The sequence below is a fragment of the Micropterus dolomieu genome, linkage group LG18 (assembly GCF_021292245.1).
Source record: "Micropterus dolomieu isolate WLL.071019.BEF.003 ecotype Adirondacks linkage group LG18, ASM2129224v1, whole genome shotgun sequence".
Classification (NCBI taxonomy): Eukaryota; Metazoa; Chordata; class Actinopteri; order Centrarchiformes; family Centrarchidae; genus Micropterus; species Micropterus dolomieu.
In genome coordinates, this window is record NC_060167.1 from 10,891,447 (window position 1) to 10,911,818 (window position 20,372).

Here is a 20,372-nt window from a genome sequence, read left to right on the forward strand (position 1 = left end):
AAAATAGAACTTTTTGGTCATAATTCCACTAACCGTGTTTGGAGGAAGAAGAATGATGAGTACCATCCCAAGAACACCATCCCTACTGTGAAGCTTGGTGGTGGTAGCATCATGCTTTGGGGGTGTTTTTCTGCACATGGGACAGGGCGACTGCACTGTATTAAGGAGAGGATGACCGGGGCCATTTTGGGGAACAACCTCCTTCCCTCAGTTAGATTATTGAAGATGGGTCGAGGCCGGGTCTTCCAACATGACAATGACCCGAAGCACACAGCCAGGATAACCAAGGAGTGGCTCTGTAAGAAGCATATCAAGGTTCTGGCGTGGCCTAGCCAGTCTCCAGACCTAAACCCAATAGAGAATCTTTGGAGGGAGCTCAAACTCCGTGTTTCTCAGCGACAGCCCAGAAACCTGACCGATCTAGAGAAGATCTGTGTGGAGGAGTGGGCCAAAATCCCTCCTGCAGTGTTTGCAAACCTGGTGAAAAACTACAGGAAACGTTTGACCTCTGTAATTGCAAACAAAGGCTACTGTACCAAATATTAACATTGATTTTCTCAGGTGTTCAAATACTTATTTGCAGCTGTATCATACAAATAAATTGTTAAAAAATCATACATTGTGATTTCTGGAAAAAAAAATTTAAATTAGGTCTCTCACAGTGGACATGCACCTCCGATGACCATTTCAGACCACTTAATGATTTCTAAGTGGGAGAACTTGCAAAATAGCAGGGTGTTCAAATACTTATTTTCCTCACTGTGTGTGTGTGTGTATATATATGAGTTCTTTCTGTGCCAATATTACAAAATCTACATGATTCAGAAATGTCTTAAGTGACCTATGCCTTCTTAGAAATCGGTTTGCTGGATGGATTAAATGTACACTTTCAAAATAGGGCTACTTCTTTAACTTCAAATGTTTGTCTTACCTTCTCTTGATACCAGGCTATTCTGGCCATTACCATCTGATGCTGGAAACAGTGAAGTCAGGTCATTTCACAAAGATCTCAGGAAACAGAGGGGTCTGGGCACAAATCCAGATTTGTTCAATAAAACAAAAAAGTGCTACAGACACATTGCACCTGACATAAAATGCAACTAAGAACAATGTTTAACAAAATAAACTAAATATAAAGGTAACGTTAGCTGTAAGTTACAAGCACAGTAAAGTTAGTGTAGTTATGAAGTAACGTTAACGTAAAGCATCTGCTGAATTGATCGCTGTAACTTAACCAAGTAAACGTTAGCTAACAATAGCTTACCGTTAGCAAGAGGCCAAAGTAGTTATCTTAGCTTACCTGAGATGAAAACCTACGGATTGATTTGGTACACACTGGAAGATACTTTTAGTGATCATCACAAACTGTTCGTTAAATACTTTATCATCAGTTTCAGTGGCGTCGCAGCGTCTTGTTGTCAAATTCAGCTAACTAGTTACTACGAGCTTTAGGTCACCTGACACTTTTCGACGCAATTAATGACTTGAAAATATTGCACTATTTCCTTCTTACGCACACGTCTGGTTGCTGATAGGTTTATCTCAGATATTATGTACTTCACTATGTACTGCTAAGTTCACTGCTGTTTAACGTTTGAGTTATGCTTCCGCTTCCCTTTTCCGAGGTTTGTTGTGCTCCAAGGGGAACTTTGCCTTCCCTGAGTGTTGTCTCTCAGGCGGCGTTTTCGCTCGTTCAGAATCCTTTTCCGTACGTTAGATTGACAGACAATAAACCGCTACCATTTCCTTGAACCTTGAATCAACAATTTGTGCTCTGCATTTCAACATAAACATTTCACTGATGAAGCTTGTCGCACATTAGTAGAGGGAGAGTGCTGCCTGGAAGGCTAATGTAAGGACAAAACCTACCCATTGATTTTCCTGAATTAATACGAACATTTCAGCCAATCAGGCCGCAGCAAGAGAGAGCGTGCATGATGATAATGAATAGGACTGCAACTAACAAATATTTACATTATTGATTATTCTATCTATTAGGCCTACTTTCTGAAAGAATCGTTTGGTCTATACAATTTCCTAATCTAGAAATGAAAGACTAGGGCCCGTGTCCACCAAAGCGTTTTTTACCAGCTGAAAACGCCTACTGCTCTTCTGAAAACGCCTAGCTGGGAGCGCTAGGGTGCGTTTTGGAGGCGCAGTGTTTTAAGATACATAATTTCCGTGGAGGCGACGTGTTGCAAGTAGGGTAGCCTACTTAATTTTAGTGAATGTAAAAATGTCACCACAAAGTATATAGGCCTACTTGCGCTGGCTCTTTGCTCTGCATGAAGAGAAGGCTGAAACATGAGAGCATAGACTACGTGGGTTCATGTGATTTTGCGGGCGAGGAAACACCTGGAAGAGGCACATCGTTTCGTTCAAGATCGGATGTGCTCGGTGCGGTGTTTGTCCCGCCCCTCCTGCACTGTGATTGGACGGCTGGGTAAAAAGTTACAGTGACGAGCGCAGCGTTTTTCCCAAAGTTGAACATTTTTCAACTCTCGGCGACCGGAAAAAAACGCTCAGCGCTCAGCGCCCAGTGTGGAAAAGACGCTCAGCGCCTGGCGTTTTTACCAGCTAGTAAAAACGCGGCGCTCCCATTGGAATGAATTGAAAAAAGATGCTGGCGTCAGAAAAAAACGCTTTGGTGAACACGGGATTTTCAGAATTACTGTAAACTCAATAGCCATATAACATTTTTTGATTAGCCCTCCCCCCCCCCAAAAAAGAGTGATTAACTAACATTAACTTAACTTGTAAAATATATATTTGGCTAGCTTGCCACATAAATGTCTATATAGCCTACTGCTTCAAAGCCTTCCCACAACGCTAGGAATATAAAAGAATCTAAGATTTTGACTCAATATAAACTCCATCTCAACAATAAAACCTCTAAATTCCCTGAAACAGTTTTGAGGAGATGACCTTGGTGCCCTTCATGGTGGCTATGGAACTGTTCAAATTGCTTTTGTAGTACAGTTGTAGTTGCAGTCCCTAACTCAAAGAAAATCAGTTTATGATCACAAAAGACCAAGAAAAGAAGCAAATCATCAAAACGAGAAAGCAGGAAAGAGGGAATGTTTGGTATATCTGCTTGAAATATCACATAAAGAATGAATTAACTCAAAATTGAAAGATATTAATTTTCTGATTGACTAATTGATTCATTATTTTAGCTCCAATGACAATAATGTAGATGTGTACATTTTTTTTTGCTGGCATACAAAACAACCACAAACCACATGAAAGGTACAGACACCTGTGTATTTGATGAAAGTATACATTTAAGAGAAAACCTACACCATTGCAAGACACTTCTGTGTGGTACTACTTTCTAAAGGGTCCATTATTTATCTAAATGACAGTCATCTGTGCACCTGCGTCCAAAATGATAAGCTCTTAGAAAACAACTCTGCTGTCCTGCTGGTCAGTCGACAGCCTGTCAAGATACAGAACGAGTTATTTGTCACTTGACTCCTGATTGTTGGCTGATGGTTGGTCTTGTGCAGCTGCACACAAGATCTTCGCCTTGACCTTCTTGTTGGAGGAAATGATAAAGTATGGGCTGATAAAGGCGTAGCAGGAGGAGAAGAACACCCTCATATCAGCCACCACTGGCGACACCTTCGCCACCGTCAGCATGTAGATCCAGATCACATTATCAATCCCGAAGAAGACCACATACAGAACAACCAAGGTGACCACTGTTTTGGCTGCCCTGGTCTCTGCTCCACCACCCTGAGAGCGGCGGATCCCTCTCACCTGGCGGCTGTGGCGGTGGAGAAGCAGCAGGATGTAACCACTTGAGCCCATCATCAGGGCAACAAAGGCAAAATCCCTCCCAGAGACAGCCACCCCATTTATCACATAGGACAGGTTGTCTCTGAAGTCCACGTGACAGAAGCCCAGGTTGAGGGTAAAGGCAGGGATGGTGCCATTACGTGGAGCCATAGAGAAGAAAGGGGCTGCGATGCATACGGCCATGTTGAGGATCCACAGTCCTGCAAATGTGGGGAGGACCAGGGAGGGAAGTGCAGGCTTCAACCTGGACAAACGGGGCCCGGCAGGGGCGATAGTCACTGCCTGAAACACGCTGAGCATGCACGTGATGCAGACTGATAAAGCCCGGCCGATGCGGTAGGCGTAGATTACCACCTTACAGCCGGGATCATTCAGCAGGTTCCTCAGCCCAAACACAGTCATAGTCTGGGGGACGCAGCGGGTCAGTAGCAGCATCAGGTTGGCGAAGGCCAGGTGGCACAGGATCATGTCCACAGGAAGGAGCTTGGGTTCGGTGGAAATGATGTGGGCGTACGACAGCAGCACCACAGTGTTCCCCAAGATGCCTATACCTGTTTGCAAGAGGAAGGAGACCCCTTTGATGGTCACACATAGATCCATGACACCAAGGCCTGCACCAGTCACAATTTGCAAAGAAGACAGAGAATCAAATATGTTATGAATATACAACACACAAGAAACATCCTTTAAGACTGTTAACTCAAGTTTGATAGAAACTAATACAACTAAATAGCTTGAATATAATCATGTCAGTGAAATGATGCTCACCTGAAGTTGCAGCCTGTTGTTCGTTAACTGGGTAAAAGCCTGTGTAAGTACAATTTATAAGTCTTCGATCTCCCTCGAGATCATTGGCCAATATTGCAGTGTTCATCCCACAAAAACATCCCTTTGCAGTTCTTGTCTCAGAGGACAAGAACTGCACCGAAGGATAAACCCAATTTTTCAAGTCTGTGAATGCTGAAACATGTTTTTTCTTGCTGCAATCATTCGTTTGTACTGGCTGAGATCCCTTCCCACCATTCTTCCAATGGAAGTGATGGAGGACAAAATCCACAGTCCTCTCTCCCATTGGAAACATGTTAGAAAGAAATCTTTAAAGGCCCTTTCAGACACAACGTAACAACGTCACCACAGCACTTTGAATCCTAATGCTTGTGCTGCGCCACGGTGGCTGTTTTGCAGTGCCCAAAGCAGCGGGGAGCACAGAATGTGAGTATTGTTTTAAGACTAAATAAATACATACCTAGGAAAGATGAGTGCAGCCAGAAATGGTCTGGTTTGGAACAAAGAAACAGTAGCACAAGCATTATATCAAACTTGAAACAAATGTGGCATGAGTCTGCAAATCACCTTTCTTTCTTGATAAGAATGAAGGTTCTCCAGGCTGTACATCAACACAGCTTTCCACATTAGTTTTAGGCTTTAATGTTAAGAAATTGTTTATCATCATATTAAGTAAACGATCTGCTTTAGGTCATATGAATAAATTAATTCTAAACTTGAGTGGTATTCTCTTGGACTTAAATACCACATGCCACTTTTCAATTTCTATAGACAGAAAGACTGCACATCAACCCCCTGGAATATTATAATGGTAATTCCGCATGGAGTTAAAAAATAGAGTTAAACAACCCCTGATGAGACAACAGTGTGCGGTTATTGTTGATACGAAAGCAGCCTGATGATGCCTTGAATGAGCCATCAAGAGGCTTTTACATGCACAGCTGGTACTTCAGTTTGTGCTGTTTTCCTCCTTCGTGTTCTGGGAGCATGTTAAAAGACACAAAGGAGCAAGACAATTAGCCATATAACAATGCATGTTTGCACTAATTGGAGGCATAGGGACAACCAGCCACTATTCATTTAAGTTCGTGCACTGACATGTGCTACAACAGAATTTTGTACATCTTACCCAGGTTTTCCAGCACTATCTACATAAACTGTAAATGTCTAATGTCTAAAATGTCTAACCTATTGTTGAGTTCCATATAACTGATATCTCAGTTGCAAAATTCAGACCAGGTTTGTGTGCTGAGAGAATGTTGTTTGAGATATGTGTTTTCTACTGGAAGTGGGCTTTGGAATAAAGCATCACCTGTGTGTTTTTTACATGTTTACATGTTCAGAGAGCTAATTAAAATGGCAAGTTCAAGCATGTCCTTCTCAGGGGATTGCATCATCTACAGTATGCTGTATTGGTTACAGCATACTAAAGGTTAAAATCCTGGCTCCCCCTTCATGACATGAGATTAGATAATGTAAATTGTTTTTCCCCATTGTACTTATTCAATTTTAATTTAACATGAACTGATTATGTTACAATAATATCAATAGACAGTAAGTTGACATCTATATACTACAATATACTATAATATAATGTCAAAAACCATATGCACAATATCTTGGAATCTATACTTGCAATAATAAATGTGACACATCATATCATATTTCTGATTAAGGGACACATTTATGAATAAAATATTACCTGTTTTGGTTTTGCATGTATATTAAAAGACTTTGACAATATAAACTGAACTGAACTGAGACAAATCTTTTCATACTGTTTAAGATACTTTGCTAAATAAAAACAATCCTGTTTAATACATAATTGACATGGCCACTGCCTTAGTATTCAAAAATGTATTCACTTCTATGAGTTCTCTCATCATTATGCGCTGTATTATCTGAAATCAGGTCGCTTCTCAAGTATTTAAGTTAGTTGTTTACAGAGATATGTAACTTTCACCCTTTAAGTATGCTAGTGAGGGCAACAGCTTTGGGAGGTGAAGAGGGAATATTCAGTGCACCCCTCACTGTGCCAGTTAATCTGTCCCACAGCAAAAATGTGGTATAAGAGGCTTTTGGCTTAGCAGTCTGATATTGATGGGCCTTAGACTCTTTATTTGCATTTAAGGGGAGGAGAGCAAAAGTGACCTTAGATTTTATTTGACTGCAGACTTTCTCTCTGTTTTGTTGTTTTTTATTTTGTTTTACCTTAAAGTATTTTTTATCTACGTTTCACATGGCTGCAAGACACATTTTCATTTGAAGTGTACCTAAATTGTAAAGTTGTATCCTCTCAAAAAGTAAAAGTAGCAATATCACACTGTAAATACTCCATTAGTCCTGAAATAAAAATGGTATTGTAAATGGTAAGCAAAAGTATGTAAGTAACACTAAAAAATGTACTTAAATGTACTGGTCCTTGTGAGTATTAGATTATTACTGTTTATATTATATCATTGGATTATTGTTGTTGATGTTTTAGTATCACTTAACTGGTGCAGTTGGTTAAGGTGAAGCTAATTTTAACTGCTTTATATAATATTGGGTACAAAGCATCATACATTACAAAAGCTATTTATATATATGCTGATGCTTATATCTACTTGTGAAGGAGTAAAAAGTACAATATTTATCTTTGAAATGCTGTAAATTACAAGTATAAAGTATAAAGTCACTTGGTACCTCGGTTTTGTGTAAACCCTAAAAAATCAACTCAACACCATCCAAAACCTGAAAACATCTTATTTGAAATATACATTTAAAATGGTTATTGTACATCATCTCATTAATGGCCTCATTGTAGTATGTTCTCTTTTAATTTTAGTGAAGAACAATTCTCATCATGTACTTATGAAAAATGGGCTTAATATTCATTACCAAGTCCCTGCTGTGGGACATGTTAAATCATGCACCCCACCCACACTGGTTTGCCCTTACAACATCCTCACAGTTTAGGTTTAATTCCATTTTTAGAACTTTTATTGCATTGGATGGATTACACAATCATAAATTGCATGCTACGCCACACTCTACGAATGAAACTGTGGGCGATTTATCATGCAGACTGAGTGGAATGTCCTCTGGCTTTAACTTTGTTTCTACTTTCTCCACTGGAGGACACTGTGGTGTTGGTATTTGACTAACCAACACAAGAAGGTCTCTTTACAATCAAGGTCTCTTGCTTGCAGAAATGAAAAGAACAATGTGAAGGGTCTTAAAAGGAAATTTAAATATAGGATCACTAACAAGAAAAAGTATTCAATGGTCTCCACACTTTTTTAGCCTAAACATGACCTTAATAGATATTATCTCTTCATTAACACCATTTTCTCTGTCCACTTGTTGGATCACCCTGTAAATGAATCCAAACACAGCTTTCTCTGTGTCATCCTGTCAGTCTGAAATCCAGTGAGGGGACTGAAGCAGTCATCTGAATTGATCTCAAGTAATTGGAGGCTGAGGGAAGAGAAGTCAATGGACCATGAAAAACAGATCCAACCGTTACCTGTTTGCAAGTATAAGAACACAAACAACTCGACTACTTCAGGAAAGAGAGATAAAAGACAAAGTCCACTTCAGACCTTGTTAGCTTTAACTGTTCTCAGGTAGTCGTATAAAATTATGTTTCTGGTATCATTTTGAATGTTAGGTATTACTTAACATTCAGAAAGACATTATCAACAATACCTGCTTCATTTAATTGGTAAAGTTGACCTGTACTCTTTTCTATTCCTACAGGTATGCCATCAGCGCAGTTTGTCCGCGGGATGCTCTATCTGTCCATCACTGTTGTGGGAGTCCCGGGTAACATTACTGTCATCCTGGCATTCCTCCTCTTGCTGTACCAGGAGAACCGGCTCCTGCCAGCTGATACCATTGTCCTGCACCTGGCCTGCGTCAACTTCCTGGTGGTGGCTGTTCGCTGCCTGCTGGAGACCCTGGCCTCCCTTCGCCTGGCCATTATCTTTGGAGACTTAAGTTGCAAAGCTGTGATTTATATCTACAGAACATCCCGTTCCCTATCTATCTGGCTCACCTTCATCCTAAGTGCCTACCAGTGCCTGAGTATTGCCCCTCCTGGATCACGCTGGGCCTCTATCCGTGCCTTGGTAGCCCACTATTTGGGCTTTGTGTTCCTCTTCCTCTGGCTCCTCAACACTGGCATGAGCTATGCAACCTTACTCTACGCCCTCGGCGTCCGGAATGACTCAAGTCTAATAAACCACAGCATCAATTTAGAATTCTGCTACATTCACTTTCCTTCAGAATTGACCAAAGAGGCAATCGGGGCAGCCCAGGTGGGCAGAGATGTGGTGCCCATGGCCCTTATGACTCTAGCTAGTGTAATCATCCTGGTCTTCCTTTACAAGCACAGCCAGCAGGTGAAGGGGCTCCGTGGCAGCAGCAGCAGTAGTGGTGGCGGCAGGGGGAGGGGTGGGGCCGAGCAACGAGCTGCCAAAGCCGTGGTAGCACTTGTGACCTTATATGTGGTCCTCTTTGGGGTAGATAATGGGCTTTGGGTGTACACTCTCACTGTGAGGAAGACCATGAGCTCCTCGCTGATCTCTGACCTGCGTATATTCTTCTCGTCACTCTATGCAGCACTAAGCCCTGTTGTCATAATTGCATCAAACAGGAAGGTGAATGGCAGGCTGAGGTGTGTACTGCAAGAGAAGCCTGTTCAGGAGAAAGCCACAAGTCTTTCTACTATGTGAGGCCTGCTGGAATGGCTGATACTCACATGCCAGCAGAGGAAGCCAAGAGCACTGAATTTTTCTAGTCTGAGTCATGCATGGGTCATTCTGTCTTTATATGGCTAAATAATATATATGACAGACAGGAGAGACTGTTCTTTCATCTGTAGCAGTTTGATTGGTTGAAAGAATTGCGTTTTTGTCTTGTTTTTGTATAAAAATGTTATGTTTCCAGATATGTTGTGAAATAACCGATGTTTGTTTAATACCTGTAGCTTTGGATGAGATGTGTAGGTGTACCTGTGGGCAGAGGGAACCTATTGTCTCACTGTCTATAATTAAGGAAGAAAACTGTCTTCACAACCCTGTTACTCAATACAGGTCTGTATGAATCTCTGCTGATCTGGCACTATGTTGCTTTGTTTGTTTGTTCGTTATGTTCTCTCCATCTTAATTGGATGGAAGAATTATAGCTGGGTGACTCAGGCATCAACGTAGCTGTCAAATGACTTCCAGCTGCCCATTTAGCTATAATTAAGGCTTTGAATAGAATCTAGGAAAGTGTCTTGGGCTAATGAGGCAGGTTAATTGTCCCACAGAGAATTGGTTAAAATCTAATGGGTCTATATTCTAAACTATATTCTTTGGAGAAAAAAGCTGAAAAAGCTGTTCATTAACCACTACTGAATTACTCAATACAATGCTGACAATGTATGAGTATGAGTTATTTGGGTGCAGTTGGAAGAAGAGGAGACTTCAGGGACACAAAGCTTTGGCTTGGCCAAAGAGTTTTCTGTGGGTATGGCAATGTGGGAATTTAGGAGTCATTATGTAATTGTCATGTCTTGGAGAAGCAAGGGCAGAAAGACAGAGTGAAGACATAACAGCCACTGTGAGTGACAGTCCAAAATACATAAAGTGAGGCTACCAGCACTCGGTGATCCTGCAATAACTAAAGTGCAATCAGTGTGGCTCTATTCAACTGCTGTCGCAATGCAGGTAAGGAGGAGGAGTAGTCCTTTCTGTGCTTGTGCAGAACTGTTGCATTCAATACCAAGTTGAAATCAAAGAAGAAGAATATTAAATACAATAAGGCTGATATTTTGTCAAAGAGCAACATTCACCTTTAATATAAAAAAATGCAACCATTAAAATCCTCCACAATGTGACAGTATCTTTTGGAAAGCTTTCTCCGGATGACAAATTCCATGTGTCTTACCCTTCAAACCACTGAAATCTGATTGGTACTTTACACAGACTCCGGTGGAATGAAGGATAGGATACATGGATGGTTTCATTAGAGCAGCGAGCGGGCTGGCGCCTCCGGTGAGGAATGACTGGGAATTACATAGTTGACACCGCTGATTCACTTCAACCAACCAATGATGTCATTCTTTCTTTTCCTGTTGGGAAGAAGTGGCAATGTAGTCGAAAAGAACAAATACATGAAAAACAGGTTCCATTCATGTGTATGTTCATGTATCTTTCTATGTGTATGTGTAAGTGTGTATGTATTTTTGTGTGTGTGTGTGAGAAGGGTGTGACACGCAAGCCTCTCCCTGCACAAGACAAGACCTGTTTTCACTGTTTTTCCTCCTTCTGGAGTCTTTTCAGCCCAATGAATGCAGGGTGCTGTTAAACATCTAGTGACAAACCCACACAAATGTAACCCTTAAACCTCACTCTCAAATGACCTTCAAGGCAGAATTCTGCTGCTAAAACAGAACTGTCAATAGCTGATAAATTTTCATTGTCAACATCTGTTCAACCTCCAGCTGCAACTCACCTGATTAACAAGCCAAGATGTGTGAAATGCAAAAGCAAACACCAGTTTAGCTTAACATTAACCAAAGAAATAAACCTACAAATGCTAACTTTTCTGTTTTTCTGTCTGTCTAGTTAGACAAGGTATACAACACAAACCTGTACAAAAGCCACACATACAAAAAAAAGGCCAATTTGTCCAGAATGGTTGGTTAAATGAAGATGAGGGGTTGCAGTAAATCTGGCCAGCCGATCCACCCCTGCTGTGCCTGATGTCGGTCTGTTTACCTGCACCAGGTACAAGCATTTTTGTCCCCCGTGTCCACCAATGGTGATGCAGCAACAGTGTTAAACCTCGCCCCTTTTTGCCTTGTCCACACCCTAATCTGGTCCATTTTAGTCAGGAACTAATCTTCAACCAAACCCTCTCCTCCCCCGCAGAAAATGTTTTGAATTACACAAACATCAGAATCTGAATCACGACAATAACTGCATAGAATCTGAATCACTATTTCTGGTGCTGGTTATACTGATGCAGGGGCAAACTGGCAACTAAAATGGTAAAAGATGTAAAAACAACAAGCAATATTCAACAACACATTAATCTCTCAGACTCAGTTATAAATAATTTGATAATGATTCATGAAAGTCATTCTTGTTATTAATCCCAGAAGAATCTTCTCTCTGATGTTTTTTCCAGTTAAGAAGAGTTCTGGCTGACTATAGCAACTGGAAACTTTGGGGCTTATTACTGTGGTGAAAATGTATCGGTAATAAACACATCCTGCGGTACTTTCAAAACCCAAATTTTATGGAAATGACAGACGTAATAAGCTCTTTTTATGTTTGCTGATACCGTCTTTGCCTTTCCTTCAAAGGGATGTCTCTTTAGGCGTGTTGTTTAGAGGATTTATTCCCTGTTTGAATGAAGCTACTGATGGAGAATGCCATAGAAAAACTGTACTTTTGAGTAAATGAACTTATTTTGTATTTTTATAAGTGCAGGACTGAAAAAAAGCACATTGTAGAAGAGGGTTTTTATTCAGTGCAGTGCCCATTTGGTGTTCCTCTGGACTCAAAAAAAGAAAATACTTCTATTATGTGAAAGCAATGGGCTCTAAACTCTACCTCAAAATACCTGTTAGGAGGTGTCACAAGATTAACATGACTTTTAATTAAAACATTCTATACTCTTAAGTTACAGAGTTGTATATGTGTGACCCATTTCCTTGCATCCACCCAGTTTAACTGCTTCCCTCAGACCGGGAACAAACATGATCGTGTTTCAGCTTGCCTGGAATGCTGCACTGCATGAAAGGAGGGAGCTCTGTATTCAAGATGGTGAGAAGAAGTCTCACAGAGTTCAGGGGAATGTTTGGCCTGTTCTGTCTTGATGAACACAACAATACTTCTTGATTTATCCTGATTAAAACCCATTTTGTAGAAAAGGCTGAGATGCCAGTTTAATATCCTCCTAAATCTGCTCGATTCTGGGGTTTAATGGTTGACTTTATAGTTGTGACAGCCTGACTTTACTTGACAAGGAATAGTTTGACATTTTGAGAATTCTAGCTTATTCTTTTCCGAGAGTTAGATGAGAAGATCGATACCACTCTCGTGCTCTGTGTGCTATGTAGCTAGAATGAAATGTAAAAACAGCTAGCTTTGCTCTATCCAAAAGTGACAAAATCTCTACTAATTAAAATATTCTCATTTGTTTGATACAAAAATCTATTTTACAGGTTTTAAATGTAGTTAGTTTGGACGGAGCCAGGCTAGCTGTTTCCTTATTTCCAGTCTCTGTGCTAAGCTAAGCTAACTGGCTGCAGCTATAATACAGTATGTACTGTATAGTCATAAGAGTGGTATCAATCTGACTCTCTGCAAGAAAGCACACAAGCCTTTTCCCCTAATAGTCGAACTATTTCTGTAAATGTAATTAACAATCTGTGTAATTTCTAGAAGACAAAACCTCTTTTGATTCAGTAACGAGTCAAAAAGAGAAAATATTACATGCAGGTGGAGAAAATAATAACATTTTGTATGACAGACAAACACGGCTGTCCAAATAAACATGAGTAGTGAAACTGCTACTCTACCGTCACCATGTCTGCACAATCTATGACAGGGAGGCTGGAAAGTAGATTATACCTTTTTCCAGTGTACCAGCAAGGACATGGACCACACTAAAGGAGGGGGTGGAGGTAAAAGCTCTGAGGCCCTGGGGCAGCAGCTTGCTGCAACTCCACCGTACACAGGTAAGATATGCACTGCTGTGCTGAGACTTGAAAGACCTTCAAGGTGCACTGCTCCCTATCCACGGTCTATAACTCTACAAGGAAAAGATAGAAGAAAAAGAGGATACAGTTGGGTTGCTGAGGTGAAGAAAAATAAACAGACATGAAAATGTTGTCATATGAACTTCTGAGAAATAATTGAATTTTAATATTTCACCAGAAATGTGGGAGTCCCAGTTTGAAAGCTGAGACCTGCTCAGACATGAACAAAGTATTAGTATGTGCTACGTCAGAATTCTGTCAATATGGGGCTTATAATTTATTACTCAGGCTTGAATTAGTTTGTGTTTTATCTTTATAAAGGTAGTCTTACTGAGATCAAGATCTCATTTTAAAAAGAAAGATACATCTCATGAGGGCTTCATTGACATGTCAGTTTGCAGAGATTTATTCTTTGACGAGCCAATCCAATGTCCCTCAGGGACGCTGATTCAAGCTGAATGCTGTGTGACTGAATAAATCCAGCACCCAGATTTTAATCTCTTTAAATGACTGCAGTTAAAAGGCAGCTAACACGTGGGGCTGAAACGGGGGGTTTGATAGTTGAATTAAACTCCAGGAATGATAGTGACAGTGTATCTGCAAGTCAGCTTTTTATTTTCGATAAAATACCTGAACACTGAACCAAATCATGATGATGATGACAATGATGATGATGACGATGATGATGATAATACTTTATTGTCAGATGTCAGATTGAGTCTTAAATATTTCTTGCATCACATCAAAGAAAAGACAAAAACCAAGACAAGAGACAAAGACACACTCAATTAACACTACAATCACAGAAGATGATATTCAATGCCCTTCAACGTACATTCGATCTGGGATTATCCTCCATATTTAACTTTTGGATTGATTGATGTACAAAAGAGTGCCCTAACCCTATTAAATTGTGATCCTGTATCTCCATTTTGAACAATTTGTATTCACTGTTCAGACATGGTTGGGGTCAGAGACAATGTTGGCCAGCCTTAACATGTTATTATGGTAAACTGATTCATAGAGTTTCTCAAGAGGTTGCCCTACAATCAAATTACAGCAGATTTTCATTTGATGGAGCAGTTTTGACTTTATACTTGTGGACAAACACTTATACTATGTATTATGCAAATGAAAAACTCAAATGCTCCAATGACATTCCCGATTATCTGGCAAAACATCAAGCCAGGTCTCTACAGACAGTAGCACCTCAGAAATGAATGCCCAAGTAGATGGAAGGTCTTACTTACATACATACATACATACATACATTTACATTACATTTACTCATTTGGCAGACGCTTTTATCCAAAGCGACTTACATTTGAGGAACAACATACAAGCATCAACAGAGCATCAACTACAGATCTACAACTGACAATACATACTAGTAAGAGCATATCATAACATATCACATCAATGGGGTAAATACCTAGGGAAGGAAATAAGAGTTAACAAAAAGTGCAATCAATACAAGATCATTGTAGGGGATAGAAGAAGAAGAGCACAGGAAGTGCATGTTAGAGGATAGGAGTTAGAGGTGTTATATGAGGAAGTGTTCTCGGAAGAGATGAGTTTTCAAGAGCTTCTTGAAGTTAGAGAGGGACGCCCCTGCTCTGATGGCGTGTGGTAGCTCGTTCCACCATCGTGGTGTCACAGATGAGAACAGCCGGGACTGGGATTGCTTTGTGTGAAGTGATGGCAGAGCCAGGCGGCGTTCGTTGGAGGAGCGTAGCGGCCGAGAAGGAACGTAAGTTTGTATTATGGAGTTTAGGTAGATGGGTGCAGACCCAGTAGTCACTCTGTATGCAAGCATTAGTGACTTGAATTTGATTCTGGAGGCCACGGGGAGCCAGTGGAGGTCACTGAGTAATGAGTAACATGAGTCCTTTTGGGCTGATCAAAAACCAGACGCGCTGCTGCGTTCTGAACCATTTGTAAGGGTTTCACCACACAAGCTGGGAGACCTGCTAGGAGGGCATTGCAGTAGTCGATGCGAGAGATAACCATGGCCTGTACCAGAAGCTGGGTGGCATACTGAGTGAGGTAGGGCCTGATTTTCCTTATGTTGTATAGAGAAAAGCGGCATGACCGAGAGACAGCAGCAACATGATCTGAAAAGGACAGCTGGTCATCAATCATGACACCCAAGTTTCTCACCACCTTGGTTGGATACATACATACATTGGAGTGTATCTATGTTCCCAGGGTAATGGTTAGATTTTAACAATTCAAACTACATTTGAAACTTTCATCTCCCTTCGCTCTTTTGCAATATGAACTGTGAAGCTAGCTCTTACCAATATTTTACAGTGTTAGTTTGTATAAAGAGAAACACATACTCAAAACTTAACATAAGGTAGGGCCAACAGGGTTTAACATGCCTTTATTGTATGAGGGGAAACAGCTAGCCTGGCTCTGTCCAAAGGTAACAAAATCCACTTACCAGCACCTCTAAAGCCCACTAATGAACAAGCTTGTTTTTTTCCATACAAAAAATCGTAAAATTTTCAGTTTTATGGGGAGTTTAGGTGGATTTGTTACCTTTGGACTGACCCAGACTAGCATAGTGTTTCCCCAGGTCCTAGTCTGTATGTTAAGCTAAACTATACTAACTGGCTGCTGACTGTGGCTTCACTTTCACCATACATACATGAGAGTGGTATTGATCCTCCTATGTAACTCTTGGCAAAAAAGCCACTGAGCTATTTCCCAAAGGGAATTTAGGCTTTGATGTTTAATTATCAAAGGACTATCAAAGGTTCTCACTTGCAACTATGATTACAGTTTTATATGTATTACTTAAATCATCTTTTCAAAGCATGATCTATCTAACATTTCATCCATATTTACATAATATATGGTCAGTTACCTTTAATTAATCTAGAAAGCCCATCTTTTCATTACATTTACATTAGATTTATTCATTTAGCTGACGCTTTTATCCAAAGCGACTTACAATTGATATTTATGTCAGAGGTTGCACGCCCCTGGAGCAACTAGGGGTTAAGTGTCTCGCTTAGGGACACATTGGTGGATGTGTCACATAGGGGAGTTGAACCCGGGTCTCTCATACCAAAGGCTTATCCACTGCCCCATCACCACCCCTACCCCACCACCTACCTTGGGAGGTTCCAATTTTTTTTTACAACCACTTGTTATTTGCTTGAGTGCTGTAATTCTCAGGATCCAAAAGAGATATAATTCTTCAGTTTGTAGGCTTTTGGGACATGTAAATAATATGTGTATGGTGAGCATTATTTTCCCCACATTCCCTCCAGCAACTGGAATCATTTTGTGTATACTTGGATATGACCGATAGTGTGTCTTATGTTCAGCTTCCAAGCATATTCCTGCCAATAGGGTGATCTTAGGTAGAGGAAAATTTCATTGAAGCTCTGATTTCACTGATTCATGTAATCAGTTCCTTCTCCCATTTATCTTTAAGATATAATAAATCTTAGATTTTATTTTTCTGAAGTCTTTGGCACATTTGTCCAGTTGTGTTTTTGAGCTTATGATTGGTGAGTCTTTACCATGTATCTTGGGATAGGGTGGAGTTCTCCACGAGTACTAATTTGGACTTTTTCTCTCAAATAGTCTATAATATCAAATAGTCTCTGTAATCTCACTTGCAAATAACTGATGAAGTCATTTCTAGAGGCTATTTGCAAAAGAACCCACTGCTTCTTCATTGTTCATTTGGTAAACTCTTGTGAGGCCCTTAACTTCCCATGTCTTTAAAACATCATCAAGACACTTTCAAGTAAAATCTGGGCCCCATGCTATTTCTCTGAAACTGGTAATTTCTTGCTCCTTGACTTTTGTACTCACTTTTAAATCAACCAGCAGACCCAACAACGACCTTTAATCAAAAAATAACATTACCTTCTTCATGTCAAATTTACAGCGTAGCAGTAACAAGGATCCTGCCCTTTATCTTTTCCATCTTCCCTCCTAAATGCCACAAGGGTGGAATTTTCCACGAGCCACTTTCCCGAGTTCACTGCGGAATGCAGACAAGATGGAGCAAGCCTGCAGAGTACGGTATCTCAGCAGTAACAGAATGTTGAGGTGCTTAGCTCCTTCAGGGGGTTTGTTAAGCTATAGTGTAGCTGCAGAGTTAGTAGTTGCCACTGTTGATTGTCATGAGGATCCTGGAGTGGGGCAGTTGAGAACCAGTCATCTCAGCTGTCTGCATTCTTTGATTCTGTCCAGTAACCAATTCATGCAGTATGAATGTTGTTATCAGTTACTTTGCTTAAGTAGTTTGATGAAATAGCTAAATATGTTTGTCCACCTAAGTAACTCTCAAAAGAAGGCCTTAAAGCAGCAGGATGTTTTAACACAATTCTAAATTCAAAGCTGTGGGAGACATTTACGACTGCTCTATTAAACAGTTGTAGATTGCTATATGTGCCTCAGAGCAACAGACCTTGTAAAGTTATACAACGTGGGCATGTGCTGACACAACAGCACCACATATTTCATCTCGCTACTACCACCCTTCACACAGGTAAAGGAAGTGTAGAATGATGTAGACAAAATGGCGAGAACATCTTACTGCATGGAATGGAGAGAAGTCTGAGAGTCCAAATACAGTTTCCATATATACATTTACAGAGCATTTTAATGTATCTCATTGGAGGCTATTGGATCCAAGGTATTAATGGGCTGTATATAAGATGACAAATTGCCCAGAGTGGGGAGCTATTCACATGTGGTGATAAGGAGCGTTAATCCAACATACTATAAAAAATTAAATCCTTGTCCTTTTACAGAATAAGTGGTGTCACTCCATGCACTTAAAGCTGAATAATAGATCTGATGGATCCTCTGTGTTTCAAACAGCTGCTGTCAGAGTAATTACAAAAGACATGAGTGGAGCACTCACACAGCCACATCAGTTTATACGCGTTGAGTGTATCACAGTATCACACAGACTTGCAGGCACAGACTTTCCTTTCGATGCTCTGCTGAGGTGGACCACCTCACACTCTCACCGGTTTCATCACTCGTTGCTCCTAAATCCCAAAATGTCCAACCAGATCACTTTGGAATTTTGTGCTAACTTTTGAAAACATTATTTGTGAGCACGGAGGACATTTTGGGAGTTGGGGTAGCTGTTTACTTTTAAGAATTTGGAAATGGGGCAGGAGAGAGTGTCACCTGTTGATTCTTTATGGTACTACAATAAAGGGGCAACTTGAATAATGCCAGTGCAGTTGGGCCCCTGTTGCCTTCAAGTTCCCATCAAGTGCAGTTTATACAGCACATTTTAGATGGCAGCTTCATTATATTTTGCACCGAGAGCCACAAAACACAGAGACCTGGCTCCCTGCCAAAGTCTGCAAAGTCTGTGGGCCTGGGGCAGTTGACCACTTTGCCCATTTGTCAAGTATACACATTTTTAGATTCATTCTGGTCTCCCTTGCCACACAAATGTTAAAACACTTCAAATCCAGCATTTTTTCACCCTGGTCACCAACACACTTTTTGAGTATTGTAATATAATAAAAAAAAATGCAAAAAAATGTATAAGAAGCTTATATTAATACAACTGGAGAACATAAGAGCAAGCATCTTCACTACAAAACTGAATAACTGATGAGCATAATGGTTCTCTGTTTATGTCATTGTATGTGACCACATAATGCCTGCCCCTTAACCAGCAGTGTAAACTTGTGTTGAACTATTTAACAGATGATGCTGCATTTACACAACAGTGCAAAATCATGCACAACACATGTGGAAGCCTACAGTGTAGAGATGTTTGACATATAAAGACAGTCCTATCTTTAAAGCCATTTTAAAAGACAAAAAGACAAAAATCAACACAAATGAGAGGAGGGCTGAAGTGACATTTATGGCTCCATTCATGATAATAAAGATATTTCTGGTAAGTAGGCACCGGAGGCCACTAGTTCTCTGTAGTGTCATAGGTTTTGTATAAGTCTCAATGCACTGAATAATGTATTGACTCATTTGTCTGGAGGAGTGCCACAGTAAGCCAGACGATCAATGGCACAGCAGTGCAAGATTAGCCTTTATAGAACTGCCAGTTTTTTTCCAGGCACAGTCTTGTCTCTCATAGCATTAGAAAACTATTCAGAATTCATGTCCTTGAAGAGACTTGATGGACAGATGGGTCTAGCAGCTCTGTAGAGGCTATACTTAGGAACAGCAGCGCTTTGAGCTAAATGCTAGTCAGCATGCTAACATGCTGATGTTTAGCATGTAAAGCTTAAAGATTACCATGTTCACCATTGTAGCTTATTAGCTTGCCAACATTTGCTAATTAGCACTAAAAACAAAGTACAGCTGATGCTTAAATACAAATAGAAATTTTGACCTGATGATGGTGCTAGATGAAAAGTCAGGAGATCAGGGGAACGTGAATTTCTGTACTAAATTTCACTGCAATGCATCCAATATTTCTCCAGATATTCACATCTGGATCAAAGTGATGGACTGATGGACCGACTATCCCTAGAGCCATGCAAAGATGGCAAACTGTTTCCCAGAACACAAGAGTTCTTGTGGTTCTGCCATTAACTTCTCGACTAAACTAGATATTTCTCGACTAAACTGATATTAATACATTGACCTCAAATACGATTCTCCAAATCTACGATTCAATATGACTTTCGATATCTAGCATTTTTTTTCAGCACTGACAGCTATGCCATTATTGATTTTATGCCCTGGCCACTGATTTACATGTTCACATACTTCTTTTAAAACATAGTCTACATGGTATAAAGTGTGATATAACCACCTTACACAAAGGTCGTATCGTCAAATTTAGATAATTTATTAAAAATGTAATACCAATAAAGTTTTTCACTAGTCAATTGGGAATAAACTGTTAACCACAAAATGGAGGAGACAGATGATTTGTCATGTGATTTGAAGTGGCGTATGGTACCCATATGTAGCATAGCCCACAAACTGTAGTTTTTATGTTGCGTTTGGTATTGACATAGCTCATGAGGAAGGCCAAATGTTGCCACACCAGTGACATCATGGAAGCAGGAGGATTTTC

At 40.3% G+C, this 20,372-nt stretch overlaps 3 protein-coding genes across 4 annotated transcripts in view; 1 reads left to right on the plus strand and 2 right to left on the minus strand.

Annotated features, from left to right (window-relative positions):
• Positions 1 to 1,815, minus strand: part of phtf1 (putative homeodomain transcription factor 1) — a 13,520-nt gene extending 11,705 nt beyond the window's left edge. Inside the window, exons 1-2 of one of the 2 annotated variants that reach the window (XM_046075400.1) lie at positions 1,301 to 1,815; positions 932 to 973 (exon numbers count right to left, since the gene is read on the minus strand). In XM_046075400.1, coding sequence (XP_045931356.1) covers positions 932 to 967 — 36 coding nt within the window. In that variant the 5' untranslated portion in view covers positions 968 to 973; positions 1,301 to 1,815. Of the gene's footprint in view, positions 1 to 931; positions 1,027 to 1,300 lie in introns of both variants that reach the window. The other variant, XM_046075399.1, reaches the window with a different exon arrangement.
• A 1,644-nt stretch (positions 1,816 to 3,459) lies between these two features.
• On the minus strand, positions 3,460 to 4,422 carry LOC123956731 (olfactory receptor class A-like protein 1). Its single transcript, XM_046029118.1, has one exon. It carries the CDS (start codon positions 4,399 to 4,401, stop codon positions 3,460 to 3,462), a length of 942 nt encoding a protein of 313 aa, XP_045885074.1. The 5' UTR covers positions 4,402 to 4,422.
• A 3,643-nt stretch (positions 4,423 to 8,065) lies between these two features.
• LOC123956534 (olfactory receptor class A-like protein 1) lies at positions 8,066 to 9,305 on the plus strand. Its single transcript, XM_046028785.1, has 2 exons — positions 8,066 to 8,195; positions 8,329 to 9,305. The coding sequence occupies exon 2, from the start codon at positions 8,331 to 8,333 to the stop codon at positions 9,303 to 9,305; it is 975 nt and encodes a 324-aa protein (XP_045884741.1). The 5' UTR covers positions 8,066 to 8,195; positions 8,329 to 8,330.
• Positions 9,306 to 20,372: the final 11,067 nt, after the last annotated feature.

What these genes read in the sequence shown, in the direction of transcription:
- LOC123956534 (XM_046028785.1), top strand. Translation starts at nt 8,331, where the DNA reads ATGCCATCAGCGCAGTTTGTCCGCGGGATGCTCTATCTGTCCATCACT.
- LOC123956731 (XM_046029118.1), bottom strand. Translation starts at nt 4,401, where the DNA reads ATGGATCTATGTGTGACCATCAAAGGGGTCTCCTTCCTCTTGCAAACA.